At 46.6% G+C, this 17,606-nt stretch overlaps 1 protein-coding gene across 1 annotated transcript in view; it reads right to left on the reverse strand.

The window, feature by feature from the left end:
- Positions 1-6,550: 6,550 nt before the first annotated feature.
- Positions 6,551-17,606, reverse strand: part of T265_03667 (hypothetical protein) — a gene marked incomplete at both ends in the record, with an annotated part of 83,451 nt that continues 72,395 nt past the window's right edge. Inside the window, one exon of the mRNA XM_009168209.1 lies at positions 6,551-9,685. Coding sequence (XP_009166473.1) covers positions 8,558-9,685 — 1,128 coding nt within the window. The remainder of the gene's footprint in view (positions 9,686-17,606) is intronic.

Raw genomic sequence — 17,606 nt, forward strand, 5'->3', positions numbered from 1 at the left:
TCAGTAGAACACTGACTTGAACCAGCCAGCTTATTTTTCTGGAATGAAACGTGGTATGTGTGTGGCAAGATTATGATAGGCAGGTTATTGTACTGGGGAATTTGAGGTCTCACTTGAGCACCATCATTAGTACGCGCACAACGCTGGATGGATCCGTGCACCGTTTAACTCCAACTCGAAAAATGCTTCTTGCTTGCTCGTGGCAATGAAACATGATATCTGACCCCTCGATGTTATTGGAATCAGTCGTCCAGGCCTCATTGCGTGTGTCCACACCAGCTTGAAGGATTTTTTGCAGGTGATATTTTTAACTACTAACAAGTAGTTAAAAGTTTGGACGTGAAAACTCCTGAAGTTGTTCGCCTGGACATATAGAGTTCAAGTTGGCTCAAGGGATGGCGGTTGTAGATTCAGTCGGTATTGCATCAACAACAAGACCTGGGAAGGTTGATGCAAGGGGGTCATTCAGATTTCAGTGTGGCAGATAACTGGCTGGATCATTTGAATATTCCAGTCTACGAAAACGCATTTCGTGGTTGTTCTCTTGCAACGTGTACATTGCTGGACACCCACAGCTGTTAGGACTGGTGTCTGGGTGCACGAACTGACTAAGACCTTGTGTGTTTGGTAAGCAGCACGTTGCTCATTCGACTCTGGTGACTAGTAGGTTCGGGAGTGATTTGGGTACGAACTTTCCACGTACGTACCTTCCTCATGCGGTTCATGTGATCACGAACTGCGCAAGTCGGCAGGTTGTATTTAGGAGTTTAGTGTATCCTATGGGCTCTGTTATGTTTGGTGAAAAGTTCATTCCTTGCCCAATATCCTGTGTAGGGATCTAAGATCAGCAGTTTGCTTTCCCAACCCACTTGTTGCGGCAGACACGTGAGTGATAGAAACGATTATTTGCATAGTTTATTCGCATGAATCAGCCAAGAAGGCTGGACAAAAGATACGATCAGTCGGTTCCAGTAAACTTAGTCTCAATACTCGGCTGAGTAAAAACTAATCTCAGTTGTGGACTGAGTCAGGTGGTTTTTCAGGGACACCTCATGCAACCTGCGTTTAAATCTCTTCAAGAATACATTAATCCCAGCAGGGAGAGAACTGAGCACTTCGCTCCTCAGAATTCAGCAGCTGCCTGGAAGCTCTTCAGTGAACGCATTTCAGATTTTAGAAACAAAGCCGAAGAATGACGATAAACGGTAGCCGTTCTCCAATAAACTGTCAAAGCAGGGGCATCGTACTTTGTTCTCTCATCTGCTTCATTTTGTAGGAGTTTTACTTGTCTGTCAGCCGATATTTGAGTAGGTGGTGTAAGTGCTGCCAAAAGCTAGCCTACCAAAGGTCAGGACAAATTCACTGAACAAAAAACTCAAAGATCTTCGGCATGCTGTTACCGCTCAAGTGTTCTACTTTATCACAGAGTTATCCAGGCAGTCCCACGGTCGGTGGATGTTCCCGTTGAAGCCAATTCGATTGAAATTCTGTCATTTTTTGTTATGGGACTAATTGACTCCATCGGTTTACCGGTGTTTTACAAGTGAACTAAATGCGCGAACCCTTGGAACGAAACAAGCCGAGACAAATACCAGCTGGCGGTGTAGGACAGTCGATTGGAATAGCATGCAACTCTAAAAATAACCCTTTTCATTCGTTAGATGACGACCGTTTGCAAATTTACGGTACATATATTTCTCTGCATCAGCAACGCAGGAAGGTCTCTATAAGTTTGGAACAAACTGGTCTTTAGAGGTGGGTTGCGCTCCTTTTGTACACTTGTTTGCAGTGCCAAACACAATCTTGTGGAACGTGCCCAGAACAATACTTTACTTAATTCAGCAGGGTGGCGCAATCGTTTGTCCGATAGAAATCGGACAAGTTAATGTAGACCGGTCGATAAAATTCATTAACTGTGAGTCTGCACCCATTCGGATTTCACGATCATATGAAAATTCTACTAGACCTCAGCCCATCCAAGATAAAAGCTCATGTTTTGAAGGGGATGACTGTGCCGGAAACGAGCCACTAGTCTGCACCCATTCGCATTTCACGATCATATGAAAAGTCTACTAGACCCCAGCCCATCCAACATAAAAGCTCATGTTTTGAAGGGAATGACTGTGCCGGAAACGAGCCACTCTAAATAATCGAACATCTTGTCGACTAAAAGTATATTATGTGGGCAAGCTACGGACTACACGAGGGCATGTCTTGATTGGCCAGAGTGTGATCCAATCAGGATCGAGCAGTTTTAGCTCGGTGCTTCTCGACTCGCATGACCTAGCATGACCCTATGGAAAATCCCATGATAACTCTATGGATACGCCTGCGCCAACTGTCCTGTCTTCACAAAAGGCTGTCTGATGCTACTGTGCATTTTGACACAACAACGGAAAGCCAAGGATCCACATGGGAGTTGCAGTGCAGTTCGCAAGTCGCAACGACCGTTCCACGTTGACTAACGACTACACAGTGACTAGAGAGATGCACCTAGACGAGTGTCTAGATCACTGAAAAGAATATTTCCAACATCGATTTAGTTGCTCTCGGTCACTTTGTCGATGTCATCCACTCGTCCGCTAATTTTGAGCCCTGGTGTGTGATGTTAGATCCCCTCTCATTTTATGAAACACCAATATGCCTTTCTGTCTTCGAACACCACGGGACTGCTGGAACAGATGCGCCTCCCCCGAAGTTGTTTCTTTGTTCCGCTCTGACTGGGTTGTTTTCCTCTGTTGTTTGGGAACAAGAACCTGTTCCAGAGAGTTGATACCGATCGTTGGTCATACCACGTGTTTAAAAAATAGCACATCAACCCACTGCTCCAACCAGAAAGTTATAAGTCACACGCCTGTCGTAACTGGTTCCCCTTATGCAGCAACGCCCATCTTCGGCCCGTAAGCCTCACGTCCGAGAGTACCAAGCGGGAGTTCGATCTGGAAGAGTGTGCATCGATCACATCTTTAAATTATATCAGTTTCTTAGACAATGTCACTTATACCGCCAACCAACAGTCGCAGGCTTCCTCGACTTTAAGAGAGCTTTCGACTATTTTAATATTGTCTCTTGAATACTCTTGACCAGACGTTCTTCATGCTCTCTGCTCTCATACCTCCAGTTAGATTACAGTGTACAATGAACTATCCACAACTAACGGCGTTCATCCCCTCTCTTTTTGTTCAATTTTGCCTCCGATATCATCATGGAATACACACTTTATGGTGAAGTGAAGTTAGGTGTCAAAATCACGTCTGGAGAGAGAGATGGATGGGATTATGTGGACGACGTAGTTTTGTTGTTTGGAACAGAATATCGGAGATGACGCTCCCATGTTTTGGCATGCGTTCTGCACCTCCAAAGTACAGACTCTTGTTTCAAAATTTCCCATCCATTTGTGCTTCTCTGAAGCCTCAGAGGTTGGGTTTGTTGAACGGTTTACATATCGTGGCAGATGCCGTAACAGGTGAATTCAGTGCGCGGACAATCAAGGCGTCAGCAGCGTTCACTAACTCATGTCATTTATGGCATCAGAACTGCTATTCGCTGAAGCTAAAGAGCCGTGTAAACAAGGCAACTGTAGATGTCTCACTCTATGGTTGTTAGGCTTAGCCCCTTCGACCCTAGGCAATTCAGGGTGTCTGATATGCGGTGTCTCTGTAGCGTAGTAACAGTAAGCTGGCTGCAGTGAATTCTCGACGAGGTGGTGTGATTCGTTAGAGCAGTAGATCAAATCTACCTGGTTCAGGTGGTTAGGGCGTGTGTTACGTACGCTCAACCACCGTTCATCCGGGGGAGCGTTATTTTCTATTCCGAGTATTGTTCACGAAAGGTCCTCTGGAGACAGGCAATGTAAAATGAAAGCGGCTACGGTCCAGCTGAGTGTTGTGGGATCTTCGCGCCTTCCTGGCCGAGGCACAGATGATCTTGGTTGTAGGTGGTCAGAAACTCTACAGGAAATGGCATGCACTCGATCCTGGTGGCAGACGTGACAAGTTAAAGTTAGACTGGCGTTGTGTGATGTACACTGAACGAAAGCAGTGAGGATTTCTGAGGTACCTTGCCCGTGTAGAGCTTATACTACTGATGGGAGAGGCATGCGAGTAGTATGTTTTCTTCATGTAAATTCGCTTGAAAAGGGAGATCTGTTGTGGATTTGCGGACTCGCTTTGTAGCATTTGCTTGGACTTGAGCAACCCTCAATGAATATTCAGGAAAGTTCAGGAAGGCGCGTTCAAGAGAAGATGAATGTTCAGTATTTTTGTAAACAAGATACATATGAGAGTTTTGCTTTACTGTCCAAAAGTCTGTAACTGGTCAGTTGGCATTTGCTAATAAATAACTGCGGAGCGGTTTTCTTCCTTTCCGGACCCCGCAGCGAAGGCCTCCTTCTTTCCAGGGGTATCGGTCTTTGCCTCTGGATCAATAGGTAAAACGTCAGTCCCCCCCCATGTCACATTGGCAAGCGTCCCATGTCAATACCGCTGGTTTCTTTGAAAATTAATTATTCAATCCAATGGTCATTGAGTTGCCACGTGAAACCCCCAGACTGATCTACCCCCCCCCCCCCGGCTATGGGGTTTCACACCCAGAAGGTCCTTTGAGTGACTCCCGTTTGGGGGAACACTATAACTCCTATAGCACGATAGTTTGTTAAACAGCGTGGTACCAAATTCGGAACAGATTTAGTGCCGAAAAAGAGGTATAAGTGTCGGATGAACCATTCTGTCCGAAACGTGTTAAACCAGCCAACCGGTCATAGTTATTTGTCCATGAAACCAACTGATCCCTGAACGAGACACATTAGAGCAGCCAAATAGCCTGCCCGAGCAATATGTGATGGTCAACAGTGTGGCCGATAACGCGTTCAAAGCGACATTACAAACCACACCTTTGCCCTTTCTATAGGATGAGTGTTCGGTGAGCTTGGCAATTTTGTTGCAAAAATGAGGACGATGTCATCGGCGGTCATCACCAGCAACAATCTGAACACAGGGGTTTTGAAAACTTTGCCATTTCATCAATGACGAAGTTGAACAAGGGTGGAGGGAGCGGCGGATCAGCGGTGCGAACAACTCGCCCTCAGACAGGACATCCCTCAATCACAGAATGCGCATCACGTGGTTCCTCGAGTGACAACTTCTCAAGAGGAAGTTTCACTCGTCTTGTGAAGGTATTCTTCCTCTGAGCATCTCATTGGCCGACCGTATCTTTTATTTTATTCCTTACTCTTCCTTATTCTCACTATTGGCTCGTCAACCTGCAGCACGACCTCCAATCTATCAGCATCGGTTTGTGGTGATAAGTAATCTAAGTCAGGCTGCAATCGAATGTAAGAGTACTGGTCCTACCAACTTATACAGATGCCGCTCCCTCTAGAGGAACCTTTCACAGCAAGCCCCTTCCCGGAAAAGAATTCATCTGGTCATCCCCTTCAGTTAGTCACTAAAAAGGAAGACAACTGGTCTGTCATATCACCGGCGTGGGGAGTTTTTCATCCTAGCTTTGCGTATTGATTACGTATACCACGTGACAACTGGTGGCCACAACGAATAAGTAGTACTTTTACCCAGGAGGTGGCAGCAGCACATTCAGTTGTAGAATATCATAAACGAGAGATTCAGTTGTCTCTCATGAAAACCAACTTGATTTGCAAATGAGGGTATTTCTCGAGAACAGTCCATTCAAGTAGAACATAAGGTTGACGGAAACCTGGGGATTGCGCATACCTGATGAGCCCCAAGAAGGGCGAAACTGGTCGTGGGCTGTCGAAGAGTTTTCAGCAACCTTGTGCGTAGTTTCCTTTATGAAAATAGTACTTTTATCGGTTATCATCATCGTAATTTTCAGTTATAAAACCCGTGCACATGTTGTACAGTGGTTATAGCTGCCAGTATTTCGTTCACCGATGATCTTGGAATGAGGGCTAGGTGGCTACGCGGTAACTGGTGCGTGAATACAGAGGCGTCAGGGCACTTTTCATTGGGGATGCCGGAAAGGTAAGTTATGCACTGATGGTAACAGCTTGGATGCACGAGTGCCATTGACTTGGCCTTGTCTGATAAGCCCTGTAACCACTGATGTGTTACGTCTCGGTGTCCCCAACGATGGAGACGGCAATGACCAGCTCAGCTGATGATTCTACCAAGTCATCGCTCGACCTTACCAGGCTCGTTTCCAGTGCAACCTGTGGACTACGATTGGTGTGTTCTATCATGGGCGAGTTATTTCCTCCGAAAACTATTCATCGATTGGTTCGAACCCGGACACTGTTTTTTGAAGATTCAGAAGACCGGATCCTGTTCCCTGAATCCGGAAGACCAACTTCCTGGTACCTAGCCAATTGGTGAGACACACGTAGGAAACTATAGAGCAATAAACTAGTGATTTCAGCAGTCGAAGACGAGTTATTGTCGTCAAAGTTCCATTGGGAAGGCAGTATCATCGAGCGGCTAACAGTGACACTCGCCTAATTATCCACTCCTTCCTTTCATTAGGTATAACACAAACGTGCAAATAAAGTAGCGTACTCTTATAATAAAATTTTCATGGAACATGTACACATGCACACAAAATCAACTCTGAGACGTATTCAATAGGTCCGGCACAAGAAAAAAAGACGCTACCTCTCACCCTAAGGGGACGTGATAACCGATGGGGTGGGAAAATAGCCACCAAAAAAGGGGGTTGGGTACAAATTTGAGAGGGACAGAGAGATAAGGGCGGGGGGGAGAGTTGCCATCCGTGCATGCGGTCAGATTGAGTCAACGCTGTGAGCTGCACTCGTTCGCTCATCACAAGCAGTCTAAGGTGGTGCGCGGGGATTTAGGAGATAGGGGAACGGGAAGCGGGGTGGACAAATGTTCCCAGACACGGTGTGTGTGTGTGTGTGTGTGCATAAACGGTAGTAGAGTGATTCAATGAGTCGGATACTTTTGCACTTTTGGGCAACCCTATATTATATATATATAAGTATATGTATATATGTATACGGTATACATCTAGTAGCTAGGAGGAGGTACGTCGTGCTACGTACAAAGGTGCAGTATATTGCAAGAAGCATGAGAAAGACAGTCGGTCAGTGAACAGTGTGTCGTGCGGTTCTAGTCCATCCAATCACGAGCGGTTTAGAAGCAACAGAACAGAACTGGCAAGCCATTCCTGACTCAGAGTGGATTGGACGTAACGGGGGTAGACAACGTGCTGCGATGTGCGACTGAATATCGGCTAGTCTTCGGACAAGGTGCGCGCGCGTGTATAAAAAGGGTTGAAATCGGTGGGGAAATGTAATTGATGAAGGGTTTGAAATTCAAAAAGATCAATAAAGAGGCACAATCACACGCGTGCGCCCACGGCAAAATGTGACGAACTGCACACATCCCTCGAAAAGGTTGTTGTAGGGTGATGATGGTGTGCGATTATGATGGGATAGACTTAAGAGATGGTAAAAACGAAAAACAACGGGGAAGGAAGAAAAACACACGTGAAACGAATAACAATCAAACGGACCAAGCGAAATTAATCACAGATGACGAATGGTGAAAGAAAGGTGTGTGTGGGTGTGTGGCTTTGGATCTCAGGGTGAAGCTCTACATATATTGGGCTGTGATAGACAAGAGACGAAGTGTTTTCGACAAACTGTTGTTGTTTTGATTGAATCACTGAGGTTGCTGCCTGAAGGATGATGGGACTCCCCCGCGTTGTCAGTCACGTGAAACAGTAGCGAAGTCCTGATCTATACACACTGTCTGAATGCTTGACTAAACAAGATGGGAAAGGGTGGATAGTTGACCCCAGATCGTGAGGCAGAGAGGGAAGGTGTTCCACGAAAATCAGAACAGCAATCGCAATTTCTTACGTCAGGTTCTCTGTATCTGAATAATCTGTCCTGCGGAAGCATAAATTAATGAACGATAAGAGGAACATATTGGCCACAGTTGTCCCATATAGGTAGTATCAAATAGGAGAATGAGGTAGACGATGATAATAGGTTGATAGACAGAGAAAAAGAGGTTGTGACACCAAAAAAATGTGCTAGCTAAATGGCGACGGGGATGGAGTTGTGAAAATAGTGGTGATCTAACACAATCGAGCGGCGCAAACACCGAGAGAGAGAGAGATTAGGTGAGGGTATAGAACCAAAGGTGAAAGAGCCGCGATTGGGAACAATCGCGATCATCCGGGTGGAAAGACATGATGTGGCAAAAATGCGTTCACTTATCGGAAATAGGTTTGTAGGCTTCATGCATCAATGAGAAGATGTGACATTCAGATAATCGCAGAACGGTATGTTCAGGGATTAGTTTAGCAGAAACAGACTTTTATGTGGTACGAGGGCTGAAACAACTCTCTAATCACTTAAATCGGCCCATCGCGACTACATAAATAGGATGGGCTGATTAACCCTTATAGATGGAATGGATAGGAGTCAATGTAGTGTATTCACTTTGAAATGTGCGTACGCTTTCGCTTGTGCTATCACTAGTGGGTTAACGACAGCAGGGCCTTGTATAAATCGCACAACAGTCTATACATAAGTGCTTGAAATTCCACAGCTCTAATTGGCTAATGTTGTATTTGTGACCGTACCATGTTCGGCGTTATCACATCTGGTTGAAAATGATAGAAAATAAGTTTGGCCTAACGACCGACCCAAGGTGACGGAAGGGTCTCCGCTTGCACTATCGCCGTCCGGTTCAACGCCTGGACCGTCTTTGTCGCTGACCTCGGAAGGAGTGATGCTAGAGGTTGGCGCTTCTTCTCCTGTGTCGGGCACCTGTTCTGTAGAAGACGAAGATGGTGCGGTGGTTACCGAGTTCACAACACTGTCAGCAGTGAGGGCCGATTTAACAGAGTCGTTATTAGAATCCACTACAGAAGTGAAGGGGTTACCCGAAGGGACAGATGTTGAGGATGAGGCTGCTGGTGTTGGAGTTCCCATATTTGCAAGTGATATAGTTGGACAAGCAGAACTAAACGTGGGTGTGAGGATGAATGACTGAGGTGTGTTGCAGGTGCTCGAAGTAAGATTTTTCAATAGCCGCCAGGTGGATGGTGTGAGGATGGGTGAAAAGGTTTGAAGATCCGAAGGCCAGAAACCCGGAGTGGGGATTTCGATGGGAGTTCCAGAAATGGTGGTACTTGTGGTGGTGGCGGCAGTGGTGGTTGTGGAAGCTCCAGTATTGCCACCTAAAGCCTTATCCGCAGGTTGGGTCACTTCGGTTAGCAGTCTGTCTGGGATTAGGGTAGATGGTCGGGCGGCAAGCCTATACACAGTCGACGAGTTCGAAGTGCCGAAATCGTCCGCACGTGATGACGATTCACTGTTCAGCTTATTACCCAGACAGTTCGATGCCGATATGGCCGAAATAACCACATTTGGTGCACAGGTTGGTTGAGTCTGGCGACGGAGATCCAGTTTAGCAAGACTAGGTCGGATCGAAGTCAAAGTGACTTCATTGCAGTCCGGTTCGGGTTTTGTCACCAGTGTGTTCGTTACCAAAATAACACTTGGTGAAATGGGGCCAGGAGGTGTCGTGGTGGAGGACAAGTTGGGTACAAGGTCGTCCGATTTTAAATGGGTAACCGGAGTGCTGACCGATGCGACATTATCATGCATAGATAACTCCGAACGCTCCAAAGCCATGCGAGAAAGCAGTTCCTCTGCCTCGACGCATCCAGCAAGCTAGAAGGGATTAGAGAACAGGATGACATGTTGTAAGTATGCAGGAGAATCGAGAGAGGTGAAATTACACGGGAGACTTTATGCAATAACGTGTGATTATGTTTATGGCTCGATACCTAACTGACTAGTTGAGAACACCGGCGTGATAAGCAGTTTCACGTGAAAGTGAGGTTGACAAACGACCGAAAAACAAGCGTAGAAAAACAAACATACTTGTTGTGATTTCCGGACTGGAAACCCGGGTATCCTCCACAATTCCCATCTAATGTGATTGAAACTCAAGGTATTGGTCCACAACTTATCGATACCGATTTTTTCATGCATTTGCCAGACTACGTTGGTCGTACAATGAGGCACCTATCCCGAGGACCAAAGAACACTTGCCGATACAGAGGAAACCACATAGGGAACGGTGTCTTCCCCAACCACGTGTCTGAAAGACGTCAAACAAAGACGTTGCTTGCGGGATCGTGTGTCATGTACCAGAAAACCTATTGAAAATATTGAGAGAGCTGACGCTCTCCATAGCTGAAAAGACAGTAATTCGCCTGTTTGACTCGTTTCTGTGCTCAGAAAATGCATCCGGACTGCCATACCAAACAGCTGGACTAGCACAAGTACACACCAGAACTCATACTGTCGCTCTATCGAAGGCATTGGTCCAGCTCAGGCCGCATGTTCTCTTTTGACCAACTGCCATCTTGAAATAGTCCACTAACTTTTACCGCTGTCATACTTGTTATGTACGTTTTTCTATAGAGGAAAATGTCGGTAGCTCAGGTAGCGCAGATGGTTGTTGGCTTGTTCGCTGAGCTGGGCAATTTGGTTGCAAACGTTTCATCACCAATCGTGGTAACATCATCAGGGCGTTATTGGGGAAAGTAGTGGTGCGTAGCGGTGGGTTAGTGGTTGTGCTGTTACGCTGAGAAGCATCGGAAACACACACTATATTACTCATGGATATAGTTGAAAACTCAGAACTACAATGGCTGCAGTCGGTCTCTCCTTTAAGCCACGTTCTCGGTCTGATGAACCCAGAAAAGCTTGCAGAAGCTGATGATAGATGCATCACATTTTGCTTCACGACCCTCGTACAATTCAATGAAGGAAATGAAATTCTGGTTGCAAGACTTGGTTGTTGGTTATTTCCGCCAACAACTGTCAAGTATTCTTCAAAGTTAGTATTTGAGGTTTCCCAGAAAATGGTAAACCTAAGCTTTACTACTGAAGTACACCAATAATTCCCCATAGAACTGCAATCCACAGGGCTGCTTGACTTATGCTACCTGAAGTTTCAAGGGAAACAATTTTTCCTGTCGGTACCATAGAGCGAGCTGGCAGTTCACCGCGCATCCCAATCGCACAGGAAGGCCACTTTTAGGTTGACGACCTTGTATTGGCTCTGGCATTTATGCCGGTCCGTACATTCTCACCGCTGACTCAGTACTCCGCTGGTTCCATCCCAATCGGTCTGTCGATGCCACAACCATGAGACAACCTGATGTAATGTGTACTCAGTTACACCGGCGCATTGTCGTACAGGTGGATTGAGCTCGTAATGTGCGCTTGCCTGTCACGCACCCACGTACTCGAGGAGAGCGTGATGTAAATTGTTTCCCAAGTATTAGTACACGCATCAAACGCAAGTACACTGTGCAAAAATGCGACGCACCTATTGGCTGACCGGGAACCAATGAAATGCTCAGGTTTCGACAGTGCGACGGCGGGCTAGACCATCATGTGTAATAAGCAGTCCGGGATTAGGAAGTTGGAATTGCAGGTCTCCATAGTAGGTACCCATCAAATTGGTCGAACGAAGAAAAAAGTGCACTGAACTCCCGTATGGTGACCTACCACCAACCTGAAGCATTTACGACAACAGCTGTTCCACATATGCACCTTAGTCGCATTTGGGCGAAGCATTTTACTCAGCTGCGGTCAGCGAAGCAGTAGGCAACTGTTTGCGCCGTAACAGAACCCTCTGCGGTCAAGCGGGGAACAGCAACGCTGGAAAATGAGGCGATGAGGCGGTATTCAGTGCAGTCTAAAATCGAGTGGGTGTAGAATATCCCGTACGGAAACGGGAATTCGCTCTTAGCAAGTTTAACACGAATAAGGCAGTGCTGAGGGTTGACGGTTGCTGGATTCGTGGAGGGCTTTTACAGAAAGTGTGTTTGCCACCGAACCGGGATGTGTGACGGCAGGCAAACATGAACACTGATCCACAGAGCTTCGAAACTGACCGTGTTGCGGTTTTATACGTTTAGCGTTTACGTCCCGTGAAATGGATATTTTGTTGTGTCGGGGATACGGGTGTAAGGGGGGATACCGGGCCTCAGCTAACAGAAGCCAGTGAGACCGTAGCTATCCGGTCATCCACATACTTGACTGTTCAGCTACGGGTGTAAGGATACCGAGCCTCAGCTAACAGAAGCCAGTGAGACCGTAGCTATCCGGTCATCCACATACTTGACTGTTCAGCTCACATACATTCACTGGATCACGAGACTTGTCTTTTTTCATACTCACAAACACGTCACATTAAGCTGACTCATCGGACATCGATTGTATGTACCGTCTAGTGAGCGTAGCAACAACTCACGTGCTGACACACCCACGTACACACAAACGGACCTGCATATAGGGAAACCGAGCACAGTCAGCACACACAGACTCGCGCGCGGGCAGGGAGCAGGAACTCAATCACTTTCCACAAGTCCACAGGCAATTATGGGGCACGTGTGGCAGCCATACTTCAGAGAAAACGTTCCGGCCATCCGGACTTTCACCAAGGAACTCTCACGGACGATAAGTTCCACTTCTGACTTGCTCCCATTTTGCATTGTATCTATTTTTATACGTGTGGCATCTCACCATTGTCAATTATACTAAAAACTTTTATTAGTGCATATACCCTGTATTATACCTTGTATTATGGCCATCATCAACAGTGCACTAATAAGAGTTCGATCAAGGAAAACTTTGCACAGTTAACTCAACATCTAACCATTGTTGCTTTCATTACAACCCATCACTCCGGTCGTGGCGAAAAGACACGTTCTCGACAATGAACAGCCATACTGGCTGTTATTTTAGTGTTACTGTTGATATTCCGACCAACAGCGCCACCCCATGTGGTGGTCAAGCTTCAGTGTTCTAATGTTCCCGCGGAAGAAATTGGCTGGAACATCGTTCCTCAAGGTTCAACCGTGCTGTGAAGGCCGAAGAAGAGTAACCGGAAAGAGAGCAGCAAGTGCCGAACCACGAGTAATCATTTTACTAGGTAACCGGACTACCAGAAAACCTATTGAAAATATTGAGAGAGCTGACGCTCTCCATAGCTGAAAAGACAGTAATTCGCCTGTTTGACTCGTTTCTGTGCTCAGAAAATGCATCCGGACTGCCATACCAAACAGCTGGACTAGCACAAGTACACACCAGAACTCATACTGTCGCTCTATCGAAGGCATTGGTCCAGCTCAGGCCGCATGTTCTCTTTTGACCAACTGCCATCTTGAAATAGTCCACTAACTTTTACCGCTGTCATACTTGTTATGTACGTTTTTCTATAGAGGAAAATGTCGGTAGCTCAGGTAGCGCAGATGGTTGTTGGCTTGTTCGCTGAGCTGGGCAATTTGGTTGCAAACGTTTCATCACCAATCGTGGTAACATCATCAGGGCGTTATTGGGGAAAGTAGTGGTGCGTAGCGGTGGGTTAGTGGTTGTGCTGTTACGCTGAGAAGCATCGGAAACACACACTATATTACTCATGGATATAGTTGAAAACTCAGAACTACAATGGCTGCAGTCGGTCTCTCCTTTAAGCCACGTTCTCGGTCTGATGAACCCAGAAAAGCTTGCAGAAGCTGATGATAGATGCATCACATTTTGCTTCACGACCCTCGTACAATTCAATGAAGGAAATGAAATTCTGGTTGCAAGACTTGGTTGTTGGTTATTTCCGCCAACAACTGTCAAGTATTCTTCAAAGTTAGTATTTGAGGTTTCCCAGAAAATGGTAAACCTAAGCTTTACTACTGAAGTACACCAATAATTCCCCATAGAACTGCAATCCACAGGGCTGCTTGACTTATGCTACCTGAAGTTTCAAGGGAAACAATTTTTCCTGTCGGTACCATAGAGCGAGCTGGCAGTTCACCGCGCATCCCAATCGCACAGGAAGGCCACTTTTAGGTTGACGACCTTGTATTGGCTCTGGCATTTATGCCGGTCCGTACATTCTCACCGCTGACTCAGTACTCCGCTGGTTCCATCCCAATCGGTCTGTCGATGCCACAACCATGAGACAACCTGATGTAATGTGTACTCAGTTACACCGGCGCATTGTCGTACAGGTGGATTGAGCTCGTAATGTGCGCTTGCCTGTCACGCACCCACGTACTCGAGGAGAGCGTGATGTAAATTGTTTCCCAAGTATTAGTACACGCATCAAACGCAAGTACACTGTGCAAAAATGCGACGCACCTATTGGCTGACCGGGAACCAATGAAATGCTCAGGTTTCGACAGTGCGACGGCGGGCTAGACCATCATGTGTAATAAGCAGTCCGGGATTAGGAAGTTGGAATTGCAGGTCTCCATAGTAGGTACCCATCAAATTGGTCGAACGAAGAAAAAAGTGCACTGAACTCCCGTATGGTGACCTACCACCAACCTGAAGCATTTACGACAACAGCTGTTCCACATATGCACCTTAGTCGCATTTGGGCGAAGCATTTTACTCAGCTGCGGTCAGCGAAGCAGTAGGCAACTGTTTGCGCCGTAACAGAACCCTCTGCGGTCAAGCGGGGAACAGCAACGCTGGAAAATGAGGCGATGAGGCGGTATTCAGTGCAGTCTAAAATCGAGTGGGTGTAGAATATCCCGTACGGAAACGGGAATTCGCTCTTAGCAAGTTTAACACGAATAAGGCAGTGCTGAGGGTTGACGGTTGCTGGATTCGTGGAGGGCTTTTACAGAAAGTGTGTTTGCCACCGAACCGGGATGTGTGACGGCAGGCAAACATGAACACTGATCCACAGAGCTTCGAAACTGACCGTGTTGCGGTTTTATACGTTTAGCGTTTACGTCCCGTGAAATGGATATTTTGTTGTGTCGGGGATACGGGTGTAAGGGGGGATACCGGGCCTCAGCTAACAGAAGCCAGTGAGACCGTAGCTATCCGGTCATCCACATACTTGACTGTTCAGCTCACATTCGCTCACTGGATCACGAGACTTGTCTTTTTTCATACTCACAAACACGTCACATTAAGCTGACTCATCGGACATCGATTGTATGTACCGTCTAGTGAGCGTAGCAACAACTCACGTGCTGACACACCCACGTACACACAAACGGACCTGCATATAGGGAAACCGAGCACAGTCAGCACACACAGACTCGCGCGCGGGCAGGGAGCAGGAACTCAATCACTTTCCACAAGTCCACAGGCAATTATGGGGCACGTGTGGCAGCCATACTTCAGAGAAAACGTTCCGGCCATCCGGACTTTCACCAAGGAACTCTCACGGACGATAAGTTCCACTTCTGACTTGCTCCCATTTTGCATTGTATCTATTTTTATACGTGTGGCATCTCACCATTGTCAATTATACTAAAAACTTTTATTAGTGCATATACCCTGTATTATACCTTGTATTATGGCCATCATCAACAGTGCACTAATAAGAGTTAGATCAAGGAAAACTTTGCACAGTTAACTCAACATCTAACCATTGTTGCTTTCATTACAACCCATCACTCCGGTCGTGGCGAAAAGACACGTTCTCGACAATGAACAGCCATACTGGCTGTTATTTTAGTGTTACTGTTGATATTCCGACCAACAGCGCCACCCCATGTGGTGGTCAAGCTTCAGTGTTCTAATGTTCCCGCGGAAGAAATTGGCTGGAACATCGTTCCTCAAGGTTCAACCGTGCTGTGAAGGCCGAAGAAGAGTAACCGGAAAGAGAGCAGCAAGTGCCGAACCACGAGTAATCATTTTACTAGGTAACCGGACGGTAGAGTCTTACTGCCCTCCTTGATGATAGTGCAAATGTAGTGAGGTGTTTGCTTCAAGCGAGTCTACCTTCGCCAAAGGAAAGACGGTCATAAAAACGGCACTGAAAAAGAAATCGTTCAGCTGTAACACCCTTTCTGTGCCTAACCGCCATGCCACCCGAAGGTTGCACGAGGATTGGGATACTGCCAGGTTGCCCAAGCCTAGACAGGGGAAGTCGAGAGGCAGAGATCGTGTTCGAAGCACGGACCTTTAGGTCAGTAACCACTTGGGCCATCTCGGCGCTAACAAACTATTCAATACGGTGGAAATAGTTCCCGTGGTCTGGTGCTGTTCAGACGACACCTGCTGTAGATGCGCGATGACATCCTTCTCATTATGAAACGGGCTACAGTTACATTCGAAGACATCAGAACCACTAGTCAGCTTGGACAAGAACGACCAACAGCCACTCTTGAATGCAATGGTTAGCAGGACTACGGATGGGTGTATTTACCGGAAGAGAACACACAAAGCCCAGACGGTGCACTAAAACTCAAACTCTGTTTCGGAGAGCGTAGACACACCGCAATAAAGTGGAATTGGAGAGAATGGAAGAAAATCACCCGCGAAATTTCACCAGAAGAAGCATGAAGAAAATGGGAACAATGAGCAGACGCATTGCCCTGCCGCATACATCAGAAACCTAGTTGGACTCATAGCACGGTTAGTAAAACCCGCAAAAACCAATGGACACATTGGAAAAGTTTATTCCAAAACTGAAGAAGTAGAATGAGAAAATAGACTGTGGGTACGATCTACTCTCCCTGGTTCCAATGGATGAATATCAACCAATTTCAGATGGCCAACACAGAGATGTTGACACGCGGAAACACAAGACACGAAAGGGAGTTTTTTTAGAACAATGGTACTCCATCACAAACTCAATCTACCGATATTTAGAAATCGCTACACACAAAGGATCATCAACCTAATCGGACAAAGCAAACGACAGATCCGGTGACAGGAATGGGATAGACAGGTCGAAAGCCACGTGGACTAAGTGGGAGGGGTGGCGGATCAACCAGGCAGATGGCCCACTATCTAACAAGCGGGATCAACCACCCAAAAGACCGTTCATAATCAGGGCCATACCCCACCGGCGTCAACAAGTTATATACTGTACAAGCATGGCACTGTTCAACGCCTACACACCGGCGCACCGCCAACATACTGCGCTCCAAGTATGTCACACCGGTTGATGACAAAACGCTTGCAACCAGATTGTCCAACTCAGTGAACACGGGAAGCAGAACTACCAACATCCCCCCCCCGACCGCTCTTTTTCTTCTTTAACAATCTGTGTACTGTACCACCGAAACATGCATGCAAAACTCCACTACGCTTATTCGCCTGAACACGGTACAATGCAGTTCAGTTTGTTCACGCCTTGGGGTATCAGGCGATCCAGAAGAGACTCCCCATGGCCTCAACGTTGAACGCGAGAGCTAAAGACACCGCTCAAATGGAACCCCCAAATAGCCAACTGGTCAAACTTGCCAACGAACCCGCTCGTTTTCTCTGCATACATCCCGGCAAAGTGCAACAATGAGACCATGAAAGATGTGTCTGGTGGAGGATTCCCGAAAGCCTCATTCTGGCTGGATATTTGAATTCCCAGTTGGGAAGAATCGAGATAAACAAGAACTAGCTCGATGGAAGATTTGGTTCGAGGACCGACAACGGTTATAGATTTCTATAGCTAAACGCTGACCATCATCCATTTGTGCTTAACACAAACGTGAATATCGCATTAGTTGACCCAGTACAAACCAATCGATCACTCATATCGGCCACATAGTAATTAGCTATGGATGGTGATTTTGTCTTCCAAACAGTCGCGCTTTTGGAGTCAGATCAT

Source organism: Opisthorchis viverrini (genome assembly GCF_000715545.1).
Source record: "Opisthorchis viverrini unplaced genomic scaffold opera_v5_53, whole genome shotgun sequence".
Lineage (NCBI taxonomy): Eukaryota > Metazoa > Platyhelminthes > Trematoda > Opisthorchiida > Opisthorchiidae > Opisthorchis > Opisthorchis viverrini.